Source organism: Uloborus diversus, chromosome 3 (assembly GCF_026930045.1).
Source record: "Uloborus diversus isolate 005 chromosome 3, Udiv.v.3.1, whole genome shotgun sequence".
Taxonomy (NCBI): Eukaryota; Metazoa; Arthropoda; class Arachnida; order Araneae; family Uloboridae; genus Uloborus; species Uloborus diversus.
In genome coordinates this window covers 156,673,857-156,692,192 of record NC_072733.1, presented here as the reverse complement: position 1 = coordinate 156,692,192, position 18,336 = coordinate 156,673,857, and the positions used below count along the sequence as shown (strand labels likewise).

The window sequence follows — 18,336 nt, the reverse complement described above, 5'->3', positions numbered from 1 at the left end:
ATCACTGTTAAGAAATTTTTTTCCGGTTGGCAAAAATAGGCATTTCGTTGAATGACAGGATCAATAATTTTTTCAGATTTTCACTTACGTATCGAGATGCTGTAACAACACTGATGAGGAACAGCAAAGTGTTGTTTCAATTCCAGAAGAAAAAAAAATTTGCAACGGCTATATTCCCGCCAACAGAGTCATCAGCATCTTTTGGTGTTGATGGCACTTCAAAAATGGAACAAATGAGGCTTTCTCTGATAACGCTATCAACAGTGTACTACCAGTACGGCATTGCTGACAGATGTGCGATGTGCTGCAGCAATTGCTTCAGAAACATTACAGGATTTTGGTACTGTGTCAAATAATTATTGCTCCAAAGTCCTTGATAGGAATAAAATTCGAAGACAGCGACAGAAGTGTCACAGGTGCCACAGACAAAGTAAGTGCTTCTTTTCAAAACCTGCAAACTAGAAGTGAAAGGGTTTGAAAAGTACATTTTTCGATAGCCGAAAAGACAAGACTATGACAAAAATAAGTGGTTCGAAACAGATACTATGGAAGAACCATAAGCGAGGAATCCATGGTTGAAAATCCAATTCTTTTTCTTTGGGTCATGTGAAGCCAATTTCTGCTGGAACTGGAAAACATGTCGCGAGAGCAATGTGATTTTTGAACTGGAAATTTGTTTAAGCCTGAAGGATCTATTAGCTTTTGGCTGTGATGGCATGGCCACGAATACCAGAAAAAAGAATGATGGAATTGCGGTCATAGAGAATAAAATTGGACATTTTGTCCCATGGTTAATCTGAGAACTGCATACGAGCAGCCTTTGTGTCACCTGTTTACATTACTTGATGGTGAAACCCTCTCTCCCTCCCCCCGTGCATGCCTCTGCTTAAGGACACACACTGCATTGAAATTTTAAAATGTTAGATGAGCAGTTCAGTAAAATCAATTTCAGTTGTGTTCACCTAGAAAATATTATTTCTTTCTTTAATGCACATAAAATAAAAAAGCTGCTTGAAAGCGTACAAAAAAGAAAGTTTATGCGAAATTTCTAGTCAGAACAAGGAAATTTTCATTACTAGTTAACTAAAGCTGTAGAAAAGGTTTATAATTTACAACCATGAAAAAAGACACTGAATGCGATAAATTGAATGTAAAACAGTGCAACACTACATGTTTATGCAATGCCCAAAAAATAATTTTATCTACATTAAATTGAACAGAAAAAGTAAGGACACCAAACTGTCAATTGTTTTGAAAATCACCCATTTGTGGGAAATCGGTAGTATTTAAAAATTTTGTACTTTTAAATATGACTGTGTAATTTTGTTCCAATACCTGAAGCTTAAAGAATTTTCTCGTTTTTTAATTTTTATGTGTATTTCTTAAAGCGCTTTTATATATGTCTACATTATGTTCATTTTTATGTTTAAGGTTTCTATGCTACTGGTGAGAATTCATCTGCTGGTAATTACGGCTTATTGGATCAAGCTATGGCAATTGAATGGGTTTATGACAATATAGATGCTTTCAATGGTAACAATGAGAAAATTACCCTTTTTGGCCCTGGTGTTGGTGCTGCAAGTGCTGGAATTCATGCTTTGTCAAGTAGACTTGGAAGTAAGAATTCTAAACTATTTCTGAACTGATTGATTCCTCAGAATAATTTATTTATGCTATGTTATGCATGCAATATGATGTATACTACATAGTAATGTAATTGTAGAGCTTCCACCAGAATTAAAAAAGGGCACTTTTTTGAGTTAAGGGCACTTTTTCTAAAGTAAAAGGCATGTTATTGCCTCAAAGCAACAGTGGGTAAAGGTCAAGACTCACAAATCTTCTAAATGGCCAGTGGCCAATAGACCAAAAAAGCTTAGTGGACACTACTGTAGAGCTCTCAACACAAAAATATTTAGAAAAGAATTGTGTTGCTAAGTGTCGACTTCGTTAGTGACTACTAAATAAAAGGCTTCTTGCATGTGCTTCCATTGTTTGACTTGTGCAAGTTCTCACACACTGCACTAGTCTAAAGATCACTTTGTTAGTGTGTATGTGTAACCACTTCAAATTTTTGATTTTTTTTTTAATTCAAAATATGAAAGCGATGAAATATTGTTGCACTTAGGCTCAGTTTTATCTGAAATTTGAGAAAATGGAAACAAAAAGCGAAAGTTTGCAACAATTTAAGGAAAGGTAAAGTTTTTTGATACTTGAACAACTAAAAAGTGGATCGAACATAGCACAAAAATTAGGTTCACATGTGAATCTTTCACACATACAATTAAAAGTCAAGAAAAGGCAATCCTTAGGCAACTTAGTTTAACAGGAAGCTCGCAGAGTATAGTGTCTAGTAAAATGCAAACAGTATGAAATTGAATACTACTATTGTATCGTGGAGTAACGAGATCCTCAAATTGGAGTGTTACCATGGATGGAAATTTTAGAAAAACAAATGCAAAACTACTGTAATTAAAATATATTACAAAAACAATCTAATTGCGCAGCATAAATCATCTTCAATTTTTAAGTTATAATAATGGTATCTACCATGTAGTACTATTATAGTGCAGCGCTTTATTATTTCTACATACTGTTGCTGCTTTATTTTATGTTTCTCTCTTCCATTAATCATTGATTTTTTGCTTGGTAACAGTATTTTATGTTGAATGCAGCAGTTTTTTTTTACAAAATAGAGTAAAAGTTCTGCTCTTTATGGAAGAAACGGTAATATATAGTTTAAAAATGGTCTTAACCAATTTGAAAGGTGTTTAAAACTGTCTAAAACAATTGGGTATGTTAATAAAAAAATGCAAAAAACAAATCCTTTTCCACAATGCGAATTTTCGACTTATGCGAGGAGTCTTGGAAAGCATCCCTTGCGTAAGTCGGGATTCTACTGTGTGGCACATTAGCAATGGACCTTTTATGAAACATGGAAATTAACAACAAAACGATATATAGTACATTGATTAGGTTAGGTAGTTCATTGGAGGCACCAACTTCAAAATGTGATTAAAAGTTAAGAAATTGTATATATTGTTAGGTATTAAAATAGTTTATCATATAGTAATTAAAATCATTGTTTATTTTATAATTGGGCATTTGGTTTTGTTGAGTTTTGTACTGGAATTGCAAAATAGGTTTGGATAGGAAATTGTATGTAAGTGTAACCAATTATTTTTTGCTTTTTAGTGGATGTTCTTTGGAGGCAGTTTTTTAATTTAAAAATATTTTATTTTGTTTCGCTTGAGGACTTTTGTTTCATATTAATGTGCAAAATATGTAAATGATTACTAGACAGTAATGTAGTTAATCATTATGTATGAATTTTCAGAAGTGAATGTATCATTACAATTGCACAATATTCAAAAGACAAAAAGAGTATTCATTAGACCCTTATTTTGAAAAATTTACAATTATTTCATATTCATTACACTACTTTATTATTATATCATATACATTTCAGAACTTAAAAAGGCTATAGAAGGATGGTTTAGCTCTTTACTAGACACCTTTAAAAATATTGTGCTTTCTGTGAAATTTCTTGAACTTAATTGATGTAGCCCTTATTACATTATTTTGTGTTAAATAACTTTTTTTTCTCATATAGAGACTGAAATTTGTTAGTTTTTGAGCTATTGTGCCACTTAGTATATTCATTTAAAATTATATATTGTAACAAGTTTGTTACTGATGGATTTTTCTGATCTGAAATGTTTATTTTGCTTGCAATCCTGCTTCTAATTACTTAATTTTTTTCTCCAGTTTTGATAATAATTTATCATACTTAAATTTTTGCTACATCTAAATTTTTGTGCAGACCAAGGTGGTCATTCCAACTCTTCAGCTTGTGAGATCGAGATTCTAGCGCACGGGATCAGTTGTGACGTAGAAATGTCACAAAGTAGCATTTTAATCTACTCGAACTTAGCTTGAGGCTAGGTTCGAGTAGATTAGAATACTACTTTGCAACATTTCTACGTCACAACCGATCACGTAAGCGAGAATCTCGATCTCGCAAGCTGACAAGCTTGGAATGACCGCCCTGATCTAGCTGTTAATTTTGTCAGTGATGGTTGTGGCTAACTGTTCTAATTGAATGTTGACGTTGCTACCAATTTTACCTTAGAAAAAAAATGATACAGCAAAATGTTATTATAATCCATTATTCAGGTAATTGTTTTGCCCCCATGTTCTTCATTTGTCATCCTTCTCTCCAAAGGAATATGTTTGGATCCTGCTAAATCAAAGCTGTAGTTTCTCCCTCCACTTACATGTTTTTTTTTCCAAAAAAAAAAAAATAAAATAAATAAATAAATAAATAAATAAATAAAAATAAATAAATAAAAAAAAGAAAGAAACACAATATTATTTTTTTTAAAAAAAAGGAAGAAAAAAGAAAAGAGCAAGATATGTGTTAAATGTCAGTCCTAAGAATTTTTTACGTCCACCTAGTCCGCATACCTTGTGATGAGATGGCACCTTTTCTTTGGTTTTGTTCATTCATTTTACATAAGTAACTTATAATATTTTAAATTCTTCTTTGCAGTTTATTAACTTTAGAGCATATTTTCTTTTGTGCCCCTGAGATTGATAACGTTTTTAATGTAACTCCATTTTAAAAATGTGTTGATAATAGCACGAAAGCTGGAATTAGATATTTTAGAAAGGGGGAAAATAAACGTGAAATAAATATACAAAATAAAAATCGAATGTGAACAGAGTGACCATAACAAAACGACCCTACTTTAAAGGTTTCTAATGTTGAAACTACAGTGGGTTATCAAAGTGATGTGGACATTCAAAAAATTTCATGATTTGATAAAATGGTATTAAAATTTGTTTCAATGATCTTAGCAGTTTAGCATGTTTTACTTTGATTACTTCCCAGATATATTGAGCGTAGGAAATATATAAAAAATAATAATAATAAAAACGCGAGTGAAAAAATTTAATCAAGATTTAATAGAGTACTATGTCAATATTTGGTCATGTTTCCTAGCTTTAATTTGAATAAATTTTAAAATTCTTCTTGCTTCATGGCAAGATGCAGAATATTACATAAAAACAAAATATTTGCCATTCAGGGTTCATTCTCGAGGCTGTGGTATCAGTCGAGTTCCAAATATTGCTCTGTGTAGGTCTTGCCTCATAGTTTTAAAAGCAAAATGAAGGCATTGAACTTCTTTAGAACTGAATACAGATCATAATATTGTTTTAATAGGATGCTTCACCCTTTCTGGAGTGCAATCAGAATATGATCAAGTTTCAACTTACGCTAGGGATGCATTCCAAAACCCCTCACATAAGTCAAAATTTCGCGTTGCGGAAAAGGGTGTGTACATGTGATGTTTTATATTAACATATCTACCAAGTCCGGCTATTAATTTCCAGGACTGACGTAACTGTAAGAGAACAAAAACCCAGAAGATGGGGCTAATGATTGCATATTAAAGAGCATTTTCTTTCGCATGTGCAGCTCATGAAAAGGCGTATTAAAACATAGCTCTTAAACTCCTGTTGTCAAAGTGAAAATGGAGCAAAGAATGAACATTAAATTTTGCTTCAAGGAACGCATCCTATCCAGGAACGCAGGATCAGCATCAGGGTTGTCAATATGTTTGCCACTTGCGTCCAGTCTCAGTTGATTTTTTTTGTCCCATTAATGGGGAGGAATGAATCTGGAACAAATCTTGCATTTGCTTAGGTCTTGCGTCAAAAATTCGCCAAACCATATCTTTGTTCATGTTCAATTCATTGGTGAGTACTCGAACAGTTGATCAATGATCACAATTCACTGTATCACAAACTTTTTCAATTGCTTCAGGCGTGCATACGGAATGTGGCCGACCTGGGTGTGGATCATCTTCGACGCTTTGGAGCCCATTCCAAAATCGTTTAAACCATTCAAAAGTTCTTGAGCGGGATAATGCTTCCTCGCCTCAAACTTGTTTTAACATTTCTTAAGTGTCTGAAGCTGCATTGCCGAATTTGGAGCAAGATTTAATACTAACTTTTTGCTCCATTTTCACTTCGACAACAGGAATTTAAGAACTATGCTTTAATGTTCATGAGAACCACTTACTTCAGAATTGCGCCGATTGCATGGCACATGCACAAGAAAACGCTCTTCAATATGGAATCATTAGTGCCATCTTGCGGCTTTTCGTTCTCCTACAGTTATGTCAGTCCTGGAAATTAATAGCCAGACCTTGTAATTATTTATGCATTTGAAAGTTCTCAAAATGTTTTAAACCATTGATTAAGTTCATATTACCGTTTCTTACCCATTGTTATGAACTTGTACTGTATTTTTAAAAAATCTGTTTTGTTCAACATAAAATACTGTTACAGTACCCAGTGTCAATAATCAATGGAAGAGAGAGACATAAAATAAAACAGTGCAGTATGAATAGTATGTAGAAAACGACTGTACAGTAGATACAGTATTTATGTCTATAACTTAAAAATGAAGATGTTGATGATTTATGCTGCTCGATCAGATCATTATTCTTATATATTTTTAAATACAGTTGCTTAGCCTCTTCTTTTATAATGTTTCCAACTATAATTACACCCCTCTTCCTGGTCTCTTTAATCCACAATACAAGAGCAGCTTCTATTTTCATAATGTTTGCATTTTGCTTAGACTCTAATCTGCAAGCTTCAATAATAAAACTGAGGTCTGAATTCCTACAGATTTTTTTTTTTTTTTTGACTTTAATTGTATGCATAAAGATTCACTCATACTTCATTGACATATTACCTTCAACACACTTTTTAGTTACTCAAGCACATTGAAAATCTTTCTTTAATTGAGTAATTCTTTAAAATTTTGAGAAACATTCTCCTTCTCTGTCCATCTTCACGAACTTTAGATAAAACAGCGCTCTTATATACCATTATATTTCATCACCTTCGTATTAAGAATGAAAACATAAATGAAAAATGCAGACTCGATATTTATGTACACTAACCAAGCAATGTTTTAAGACTAGTGGGATGTGGGAACTTCCACTGTCAGTAATTCTAGAGGGATGAAAGTGCTCTCAAAACGAATATTTAGTAGCCAATATTTACGCGTTGCTTTTCCCATTCGAAAATTTTCATATTACTGGCGAGGAATTTGCCTTTCACTCAAAAATTCGTTACTTGTGAAAAATTCATGTTTTAGGCATTTCGCATAAGTCGAATTGCATTGTAGCACAAGTTGACTAGATCTTTCCCCGGAGAGTCATCACAAAAAAAGTTTTTGTTTGCTTGAAAAATGCGGAAAATGTGGAAACATAATTTTTAATAGTTAAAAAAAAGATCAAAAATGAATCAGAATGTTCATAAGCCACTCACTTATTTTATTTCAGTACTTTGACATATTACCCAATGCTTTAGAGCTCAGAAAATACTTCATTTTTCATTGCTTTGGTAAGTTTTTTTTTTTCCAGAAAGATACCCTGACAATTTTTCTTCTAACAGCCATCTTTGGATGGTTCTTATCGAAATGGCTGTTTCAATCTTTTTGAACAAATTGAATTACTCTAGTAGCATATTTTTTCTTTTTATAAACAAATATTTTAAATTTTCTTGTTAGAACATGGTGTTGTAAGGCTTTTCTGGTCACCATTTTCGTTCAAAATCCCTTTTCGTTTTGTAGAAATTGGAAAACTTATATGCAAATTTATATTTTGTTAAAAACCAATTTGGAAACACAAGATACTAGCTTCCTTTGGAAGTGATCTGTAAGCAGTAGAATCGTTTTCACCTTTGATGTTTTATGTGAAGTGGGATTGGTACCTCGACCCATAATGTTGAGTAATCAAGTAAAAATATTCAAGGAAAGATAAAGATTGCTGAGAGTTGGGAGTGTGTTATGAGCGCAGCTTTGTATACATGTACTGATTATCTCTCTACTATTTTCACTCATTAAATTTTATCTTTTAGATATTGATATGAATTTAGATTAACCCATGCATTGAAAAAGCATAAATAATATAAATTGTACACCAATGAATAATGTTATTCAATGAGTTTTCTTTTTTTATTTCTTCTGTGGATGTGTTTTTTCATCTGATCCAACAACAATGCATGGTTTTATCATGTAATTTTTTTCTCATAATGATTCTTTCTGAAATATTGCTATTTAATTTTTTTTTCTTATCGTGATATATACTTCACTTTCTTTCAGAGAAGATACGAGGTGTTATCGCTCAAAGTGGTTCTGCTGTAGCTGACTGGGCTGCAACTGCTGATAATTATACAATATTCAACAACAGTCTGGAATATGCACAGTTGTTCAATTGTCATTTTCAATCATCATATAGAACTGTTGATTGTTTACGAGGTGAAGCATTGTCTCGTTTTGATGCCACACATTTCAAAGTATGTTTCATGCCTTTTAAATTCTATTTATTGCAATATTTTGATAATTATTTACCCAGGTCATCTTTTGATGAAGAAAAGAAAAAGGTTAGGGAAAGTGTTGGAAGCTTTTCATTTTTTTACATATACAGTCAAGCTTATTAGTGTAGAAAATGCATGTTTTTATATAACTGTTAGATGCTGTTTGTCATGTATCTACCACTGACATATTAATAAAGAGTTGAATTTAAAAACATATTTGTATTAACATTATAACATTATATATTTCATGAGTAAATAAATGAGAAGACAAAAACAACTTTTTGTATTAATGGTGGCTGAAGGTGTATATATCGTCAGCATTACAACTCACATTTGTAAAATTCAATGGTTTGCCGTAGTACGCAAAAAGGGCTACCTACTCGTTATAACTTCTTCAAACAACAGTTTTATTCTTAAAGTTATCTATAAAAATTAAAACAAAGTGCGTCAAGTGGAGAAAAAAAAATTGTTTTGATTCTCCTGAAAAGAGCTGATTTTCATTCATTAGTTTAGCATGTTGCCGACGATATAACTAGTATATACATAAAATGAATGTGAAGAAAGTTTATAAAGTGATCTTTGTACAGGTCTAATATGGCTCATATAGGAGTGATGCTGGTATTTTTTCATTAAAGTACAATTTATTTATTTATTTATTTATTTTTTTGAGGGGTAAAAATACATACAAATGTTATATTACTCAATCCAGAATTTTTATATTCTTTGAGTATGCCAGGCAATATTATTTTCGAAATAAAAGTTGTAAAAACAAAACTTAAGATGATATTCGATGATGATGTTGTGTGTGTTGGGGGGGGGGGGAGATTTTTTGAAATTGAAGCTGTAAATGTACAATTCTAGGCTATCTGTGATGATGTTAGGGTATGGGATGGAGGGTTCCTGGACACTTACCCAAATTTTTTAAATATCGAAGTCTTAAATAAGCCACTGAGGGCCATTTTTAATGATTTTAAGGGAAGAGATGGTGTTTTCAACAATTCTTCACCATATCCCTACTTTTTAATACAAAGTCTTAGAATTACTATGTAGCACAAGAGAGAAGATAGGTTCATTCTCATTTCCATGCCAGAGATCAAACCTAACTCATCTTGGTGAAAGACCACTAACCACTGAATCACATGGGACTCTGGAGACTCCCCTGGAATTTTTTTGGTATTGGGATTTTAAAAAACCCAATTTTTAATGATAAGGGAAGGATGGGTTGAGGCTCTCCCCCTGAATATTTCTGAAACTGAAGAATTTACGTTCTGGAAAAATAACATTTTTAGACTACTTGTAGTGACATAGAACAGGATGCCCAACTGGCAGGCCGCATTGATGTTGTCGTACATCGATGTTGACATTCCTTCCCTTGTCAAGAAGGCGGATCGGCCTCAGTTTTCCCATTAAAATGTAAGTGAATTGTTTTATGATTAATAATTCAACTATTAATTATTATTATATAAGAGGTAAGAGGTTATTGTTCAACCTTTTCAAACTTCGGTCCGTCAGGTGATCAGTGACCAAAATTCTGGCCCGTGGGCTCTTTGCAGTTGGACAGCCCTGACATAGAAGAAACTGATTAGGTTCTGGGACTCCCTTCCTTCCCCCTTGACTATAACAATATCTTCTTACATTGATTTTAAATAACATTGTTGTAGGAAACCAGCTCCCAGTTTTTGTTTTCCAAAAACATTACACTACTTTGGTTTTCCCTACTGAAATTTTCAATTTATGCCTTAATGTTTTTTTTAGAATTCAAACTACTGCAGTTTATTAAACTTTTAGCATCTTGGAATGAAGCAAGTGCGCCCATATGGGGGGGGGGAGGTCAAGTGGGGGCTCAAGCCCCCCCTTTGAAATTAGAACTTCCTTGCTTTTAGTACTTTTTTTCTTTGCAAAAATGTAAAAACATTTCTTCCCCAGCAATTAATGAATAAGTTACTAAAAATGACAAATTTTAATAACTCTAATCTGTTCTGAAATTGGTTTCTATGGGAAAAATATCCTGCTAAACCATGCGGAACATATCTGAGCCTCCCTTTAAATTTTGCATATGGGCGCCCTTGGAATGAAGTGATATTTTGCACGATTTTATTTTTTGCATTTATTTTTGACCTCCACTGGGAAAGAATGATTTAAATGTAGCTTTTCATCTGTTGATTACTTACGTTCCATTGTGTGCACAAAAAAAAAAAAAAAAAAAAACTTAAAACTAGCAGTTTTAAAAGTGGTTAATAACTATGTTTTAAATAAACATAATTTCAAATAGTTGATAAATTTCATAAACATCATTATTCTTGTTTTTGTTTTGTAAAAGTCAAGTCAAATAATTTATATAGAATCTAACAATTTATTTAAAATAATTATAGCCTCATGTTGGTTGGTTTTCCTGGACACCTGTTGTTGATTTTTGTAATAGGGAGGAAGGCAAGAGGATATTACCAGATATTCCAGAAAATTTAATAAAGAACAGCTATGAGAATCTGCATGATGATTTTGCATACATGGGAGGAGTAACTCGTGATGAAGCGATCACTATGATTCGTAAGACTATTTTTTGAACTTATTAATTTTGAAAGTAGTATAATATACTTTTATTTCTCTTTACTTAAACACTTTGTAATTTGACATTCGACTGTAATAATTACAAAAATCAACCTCCTTCATTAATATTCAGTGATAATTTTCAAGCAGTTGAAAGAAAATTTACAGGTATTGATATAGGAAAATATTCTTAACTGCTTAAAATTTAAAAATTAATGAAACAATCACATGAGATGTCTAATTCAAAAGGAAAACTTTTCCAATCACATTTTTATGTGCCATCTTTAGATTAAAATGAAGCTTTGCCAAATTTAACTGAAAAATTTTAAAACTTTACAGTTATGATATTATTTAATTGTAATTAATATATTTTTTAATGTTATTGAACAAAAAGTTTCATTATTGTAATGAATATCTTGAAAATAAATTAAATTTTAAAATAAGAGAAATTCTTGAAAATGCTTTTTTAAATAAGCAACAGGAGGTTATTGTGCTATTGTAATCTCCTGAGTTCTATTCTAATCTGGGGGTTATTATAATTTCCTGGTTTGTTTCAATAAATCATAAATTTTTATCAGTATATTATATAATCCTCATTTTATGAAAATCTTCAAATAACTTAAAACATCAGGTTACATTTCTTGATTTAGGATGACCATTTAAATTGTACAGACCAATCTTCCCAAACACATTTTTTTTTCAGAGTTATGTAGTTCAAAAATAAATCTTTATGCTTAAATGCATGTTCAATCAGAGCCCCAATCCCCCAAATAATTGAAAACTCTTTAAACTTTATTTTGCAAACAAGGTGCCCTGAGAAATTATTTTATTTTTTGATAAATCCTTGAAACAATTTAAAAGTACATAATTTTTCTGATGAGTCCTGGAAAAGTCCTTGAAACTTAGTGGAAAAATAGTCCTTTTTCATTTTTTTTTTCATTTTTCATGGATTTTTCGTAAAATTTACCACCACGTTTTGTGCATCAGTCCTGATTTTTTTTTTTGTATTTCAATATCTGAATGCATCTGTCTCTGTAAAACTTAACCGCTTTTCTTTTGTATGTGATTCTACTCTTTGTGATTCTACTTCACTCTAATTTTTGATTTGCAATGGTTTTCAATTCTTTTTTTTCTTTTATATTCTGTAGTAGAGGACTTGCACTTTGCCATGCCCACTTGAAAATTTCAATCCACTAAATTTCTGATGACTGATAATTGCACCAAGGTCTGCCAACATTATCGTTAAGTCGAGGAATGCCGACAAATCCACATCAGTGAAATGTATCATGAAATTGAGGGAATCTTTAATTCAGGTTTTTGTAAATTGCAGATGACACACACATATACAGCAGGGTGTCCCCTCCAAAAAACCAACTTTCAAAAGTTGAAAGTCTCATCCTCTAAAAAGTTTCCTATGGTGGAAATTAAACCACTGGTAAAATTTTATAACTCTACGAAAATATTTAGAGTTCTCCCAAGAGTGTTGAATTTTGCCAAAATATCCCAAATTTAACAAAATTTCACAAAAACATGTGTTTACGTCCACTAGCGCCCCCTACATTATTTTATAATTTAACCATTTATACATATACTAATAACTTAGTTGCAATTAATTTATTTAAGAAAAGGCACCTTCAGTTTTAACTAATCATATCACTTTAAACTAATAGAGCTATTTTTTTCCTCTTTGGATTCTATGCTGGTGACATGAACTGCTGGTGATGAAAAAAAAAAAAAGGTTACACACACCAGGGGTCTGGCCAGAGGATATTTGGGTCCGTTAACGGACCCTTCACAAAAATCCGATCAACCAAAACGGACCTTTCAGAAAATCCCTATCAAATAAAACGGACCTTTCACAAAATCCCGATCAAACAAAACGGACCCTTCACAAAATTCTGATAAACAAGATCGGATGTGTCACAAATTGTTTATTGAAAGAGCAAATCTGAAAGCAAAATAACGCATATTTCTGTGTATAAACCGATAATTTTTGGAACCTTTTTTTAAGTCAAATTAGAGGAATCAGCTTATACAAAATCGTCTAATTTTGAAAAAAAAAAAAGAAAGAAAAATTAATTTGAATTTTTGGCATCTTGAATTCAAATTATGTTTTTCGCAATCATGAGCGTGTGTTTGTGTAGGCGTTCGTGTGTGTGTCTGTATAGGCGTTCGTATGTGTGTGTAGGCGTTCGTGTGTGTGTGTAGGCGTTTGTGTGTGTGTGTAGGCGTTCGTGTGTGTGGGACATGGACGCCACCGCCCAGCAAAAGTGGATTCCGGGGGACAGTGCTCAGGACCAGCCGCGCCGCTGCCGGTGGACGGTGGTGCTGCAGCCCTGGTCCAAGCTGAAAAAGGCATGGACGCCAAAAACGGTCAAGTGAGAACAATAAGCAATCGTGATTGCTCAAAAAAAAAAATCGGCACTCTTGCAATGCTTTTGCAAGCGGTAAATAATTGCTACTGCCAAATAAATATAATGGTTGTTTGTTTTATCACAGCTAATTAGCGGCGGTGTTGTAAACTTTTCTGAAAAGGCATTGGTAAGCACTTTTCTCCGCTCATGATTTAATAAACAATAATAATATATATCTGCGAAATGAACTTAGAACTGCAAAGGAATAGTAAGGATGAGGAAAAAATATGATCGCTTCAGATAGGGTTACCAACTTCAAAATAACACCACTTAGTGTCTGGCGTTGAACCTTTATAATGACTTGGTTAGAAAATATTCTCATCATTTTGCCAGCTTGTCAATATTTGCGTTTTTACGGTGCGGTGCGATGTTTAATTGTTATTTTGGGAGGAAATTATATGGGTTTTGATTTTTCGATGCTAACAAGGATGATTAACTTTAAATAAACTCTTTTAATTACCGTTTTTTTTCTTTAGATGTCTACATTTTGAAAAATGCAATCTTTTAACATCCGATATGAGAATCATATTTTGTTCTTTTTTCAAGGTAACTTCGCTTTATTAGGATTCAAATAAATGAAAAGTCTCTTTATTTCTGTTAGAACTCTCATTTCAAGTTTTAAAGCAAAATTCCATTTTCTGTTATGAGTCAAAAATAAAAATGCTGAATAGATGGTTTATTTTATTTTATTTTTTGGGTCAATTGTGTCCACAGATATTAATGATATATTTATCATAGACTCTAAAATGCAATTTTAAAATAATTTTATCAAAAACATTTCTTTTACAAGCCGTTTTTATACTTTTGATGCCTTCACTTTGAGAATTGCGATCTCTTTGCATCCGCTATGGGAATCCGATTTTACGAAATTTTGATGATTATTACGCTTTGTTAAGAGGTAAACAATTGAGATATCTTTTTATTTTTGTTAAAATCACGGAATTTATAAGTTTTAAACAAAATTCTGTGCTTTTTAAGAGTGTCTTGGGTCAAAAAGTTGAATGCTGAACCCTATTCTGAATTTTATTTTATTTATTCATATTTTTGTTACAATTATTTTAAGTACTGTACAGAAATATATCTAGTATAATTTAACATAATGTAGAATGGTAGATAAATATTGATACAGTGAAACCTGTGTAAGTTGACCATTTGCGGTGCAGTACTTTGGTGGTCAACTTAGACAGGTGGTCAACTTATAAAGGGGGTAATGATTTTTTTTTTTTTTTGGAATTCTTGCACCATGACACCTTTTGTAATTCTTGCAATTGACACCTACTCTTTCTGTTTAACTCACTTTCATTGTTTAGCATTACTTTGAAACAATAATTTAAGATGTTATTCAAATATTTTTAGGGATTATTTTCCCAGAATGACGTATAATGTGTCGTGCAAATTTAAAATTTCAGTAAATTGATCAAAAAAAGCCTTATTGTTTATGAAAAGTTACTCATTTTATATTAATAGTTCCTAAAAATTTATAGCTAATCAAAAATTACAAATTTTTCGCTTAACAACAGAAGAAAAACAAGTTTGGAGAATAAAAGGGTTCTTAGTAGTTTTCCCATGTGGTTAAACTCAAAAGGAGGTTTAGTTATGTTGCTGTTTCATTTAGTTGGTAAAATGCTGGTCTGGCATCAGAAATATTCTTGGAAAGCTTAAAATAATAATAATAATAATAATAAAAATAATTTGCTAAATAAAATTTTAAAAAATAAACCAAGTGGTCAACTTACAAAGGGTTTTTTACAATACTCCAATCCAAACTTGGTGTTCATTAGTGGTCAAGATAGACAGGTGGTTAAGATAGAGAGGTGGTCAAGTTACAGAGGTTTTCCTTCATTATATAAGATAGGACTAATTCCGTTCCTGACAAAAGCGGTCAACATAGACAGGTGGTCAACTTACAAAGGTGGTCAACTTGACAGGTTTTACTGTACTTGAAACAGCGATGCCCCCCCCCCCGCCAAATATCAGAAAAAAAAATCCAGAATGATTTTCTCAACGTAGAAGAGGAAAACACTCAACTTTAAGTTTAATTGATGCCGTTTGTGCCATCTCTAAATTCTAAAATTTTGTTTTGACATTTTTTTTTTTTTTTGCGAAATTTTTTGATTTTTTACAAAATTAATTTATTTTTCACAAAATTATTTGATTTTTCACAAAAAACGGACCCTGTGAAAAATCCTGGACAGACCCCTGCACACACAACTCTGATTCAAATTTCTGAATAGCATCTATTAGTACTAGGAAAAATGATTATGTATGGCTCATTTAATTTAGAAATTAGGAAAAAATTTCATTCTAGTAGGGTTGTGGACACTTGGAACAGTTTAGCGGAAAAGGCTGTAATGAGTAAGGGGGGTAGACAGCTTTATGAGGATCATTGATCTTCATTGGTGACTTATTAGCTGACTAGGACCAGCCTAGAAGGGCCCAGAACCTTTTGCTGGTCATCACATTTGTATTTGAATATCCAAATAAGAAAAATACAGGTACACCTCTACTGTCAGGAAGAGATGTAATGCAAAACTTCATTTATTTTCATCTTACCAAGAAGCACACAATCAAAGACAGCACTGTTCTAGTATATGATCAAATTTTGGGAAAAATCCAGACTGCCAAGAAGGCAAAAACAACATGTATCAAGGAAAATCAGGGATTCGTACAAAAAGCAAGCAAACTTAATAAAGCATTGAAACAAACAATCTAAGAGATCAGGTGAATCAAAAACCTGGATCAATTGCTTGATACAAACCATGCTAACTTAAAACTCGTAAAAAATTATGAGGCTAGGCAGTTCCACAAATAGCAACTAGATTCAAGGGAGGGATGTTTTAGTGCTTTAGCTAAATGATTAACTCTCCGTGAAAAAAGAGCAACAGAACAATCAGAAAAACTTTCTAAGTCATTGACGTTCCCATCCACATCAGTTTATGTGCCAGCTCTTTCATCAGAGAAGAAGATTACAGAGAACTTTTGAATCTTTGTCGTGATGGTTGGAATAAATGTTAAAACTTCCATTCAAAAACCAGGAGCTCTTCATACTGCATGTTGGATAGACAGAGTAACTTCCTTAAAAGTAGATTTTTTTAAATTGGATATTCAAATGCAAATACAAATGTAATGACAAGCAACAGGCTCTGGGCCCAGCTAGGCTGGTCCTAGTCAGTTATTAGTCCCCAATGAAGATCAAAGGCCCTCTTAAAGCTATCTACCTGCTTACTCATAACATCCTCTCTCGCTAAACTGTTCCTAATGTCCACAACCACACTAGAGGGAAATTTTTTCCTGATTTCCAGATTTTAAATGAGTCAGGCATAATTTTCCTAGTACTGATAGATATTATTCAGAAATTTCAATCAGAGCTATGTATCTTTTTTTTTTATCACCAGCAGTTGATCTCACCAACATAGAATCCGAAGAGGTAAAAAATGGCTCTACTAGTTTACAGTTATATGGTTACAGTTAAATAGTTGGCGCCTTTTCTTAATTTGATTGCAACTAAGGTATTAGTATATGTATAAATGTTTACATTTTAAAATAATGTAGGGGTGCTAGTGGACATAAACCCTTGTTTTAGTGAAATTTTGCTAAATTTGGAACATTTTGGGAAATTCAGTGCTCTTGGGAGATCTATAAATATTTTCGTAGAGTTATAAAATTTTACCAGTGGTTTAATGTGCACCATAGGAAACTTTTTAGAGGGTGAGACTTTCAACTTTTGAAAGTTGTTGTTTTTTGGGACACCCTTATATACAGGATGTTCCATTTGAACCTGCAAGACCTTTATTTTCGCAACCGTTAGTCCTAGATGCATACTTCCAATCCAAAAAATGTTCAAAATCAGATGCAGGGTTAAGATATTAAAAGTTTGAAGCAAAAATAAAAATGAATAAAAAAATACAACATTTAACTTTTTATATGGGCCCTAGGTCCCCCAACTTATATTTAGGGAAATAATCTCTATTAAAAATATTACTAACACAAAAAAATTGACATTTGTGCTACCAAAACTCAAGGAGATATTCGACTTTAAAGTTTTAAGGTACCAGGTAGAAGGTGAGATAGGAGCTTATCGCCCTTTCAGAATAGGTTGTCAAAGTAAAAAACCAAAATATTTATGTTTTTCATTGCTATTCAAAACTAAATGCATGATACGCAAAAACACACTACAAAACTGCAATCGGTTTGAAAAATCACACTTTTTGCACATATATAATTTCAAACCTTTGTAAACTGCTATATTTTCCCTCAAAAAGTTTTATTGACAGCGATAGTAAAGTGGTCTAAGTCACAAAATGCTGCGTTTCATATCTCAGTGAATATTGGTCGTACTAATGTCAAACTTTTTGTGTTGGAATTATTTTTCAGTGGAGATTGTTTCCTTGAATATAAGTTGGAGACCTTGGGCCCGAATAAAAAGTAAAATTTTATATTTTTTGACTCATTTTTATTTTTGCTTCTAACTTTCAATATCTTAACCCTGTATCTGATTTTGAACATTTTTGAAATTGGAAGTATGCATCTAGGACTAACGATTGCAAAAATAGAGGTCTTTCAGGTTACAACCAAACACTCTGTGTGTGTGTATATATATATAAGTGAAGAATATTAAAAAGACCAAACCAAAAGCCCATAGATGTGCAATGCAGCAAAACAAAAGCCAAGTAAATATGTAAAATATACAAGCAAAATAACAAGCTTTAAACAATGTGTAAGAATAATCATGATGAGAAAAAAGGAAAAATAAAAGCAGCAATTACTGGAAAATGGTTGAAAGGTTGAATCCAGAGCTTATCCGCCATGGAGGATTTCATAAACATGGTCAAAAGACCAAAAAATTAAACTACAAACTAAAAAGAGAGTGTTTGAGCTCGAGCATATACACTACAGAATAACATTGGGTGGGCTAAACGCACCACATGCTAAACTGTAAACAATGAACAGGAACTTAAACCTAAAATTAAAAGTAGGG

The 18,336-nt window shown here is 32.3% G+C and overlaps 1 protein-coding gene across 1 annotated transcript in view; it reads left to right on the top strand.

The window, feature by feature from the left end:
* LOC129218451 (cholinesterase-like) overlaps positions 1-18,336 on the top strand; it is a 56,941-nt gene that overhangs the window by 17,149 nt on the left and 21,456 nt on the right. Inside the window, exons 4-6 of the mRNA XM_054852725.1 lie at positions 1,432-1,617; positions 8,183-8,376; positions 10,770-10,944. Coding sequence (XP_054708700.1) covers positions 1,432-1,617; positions 8,183-8,376; positions 10,770-10,944 — 555 coding nt within the window. The remainder of the gene's footprint in view (positions 1-1,431; positions 1,618-8,182; positions 8,377-10,769; positions 10,945-18,336) is intronic.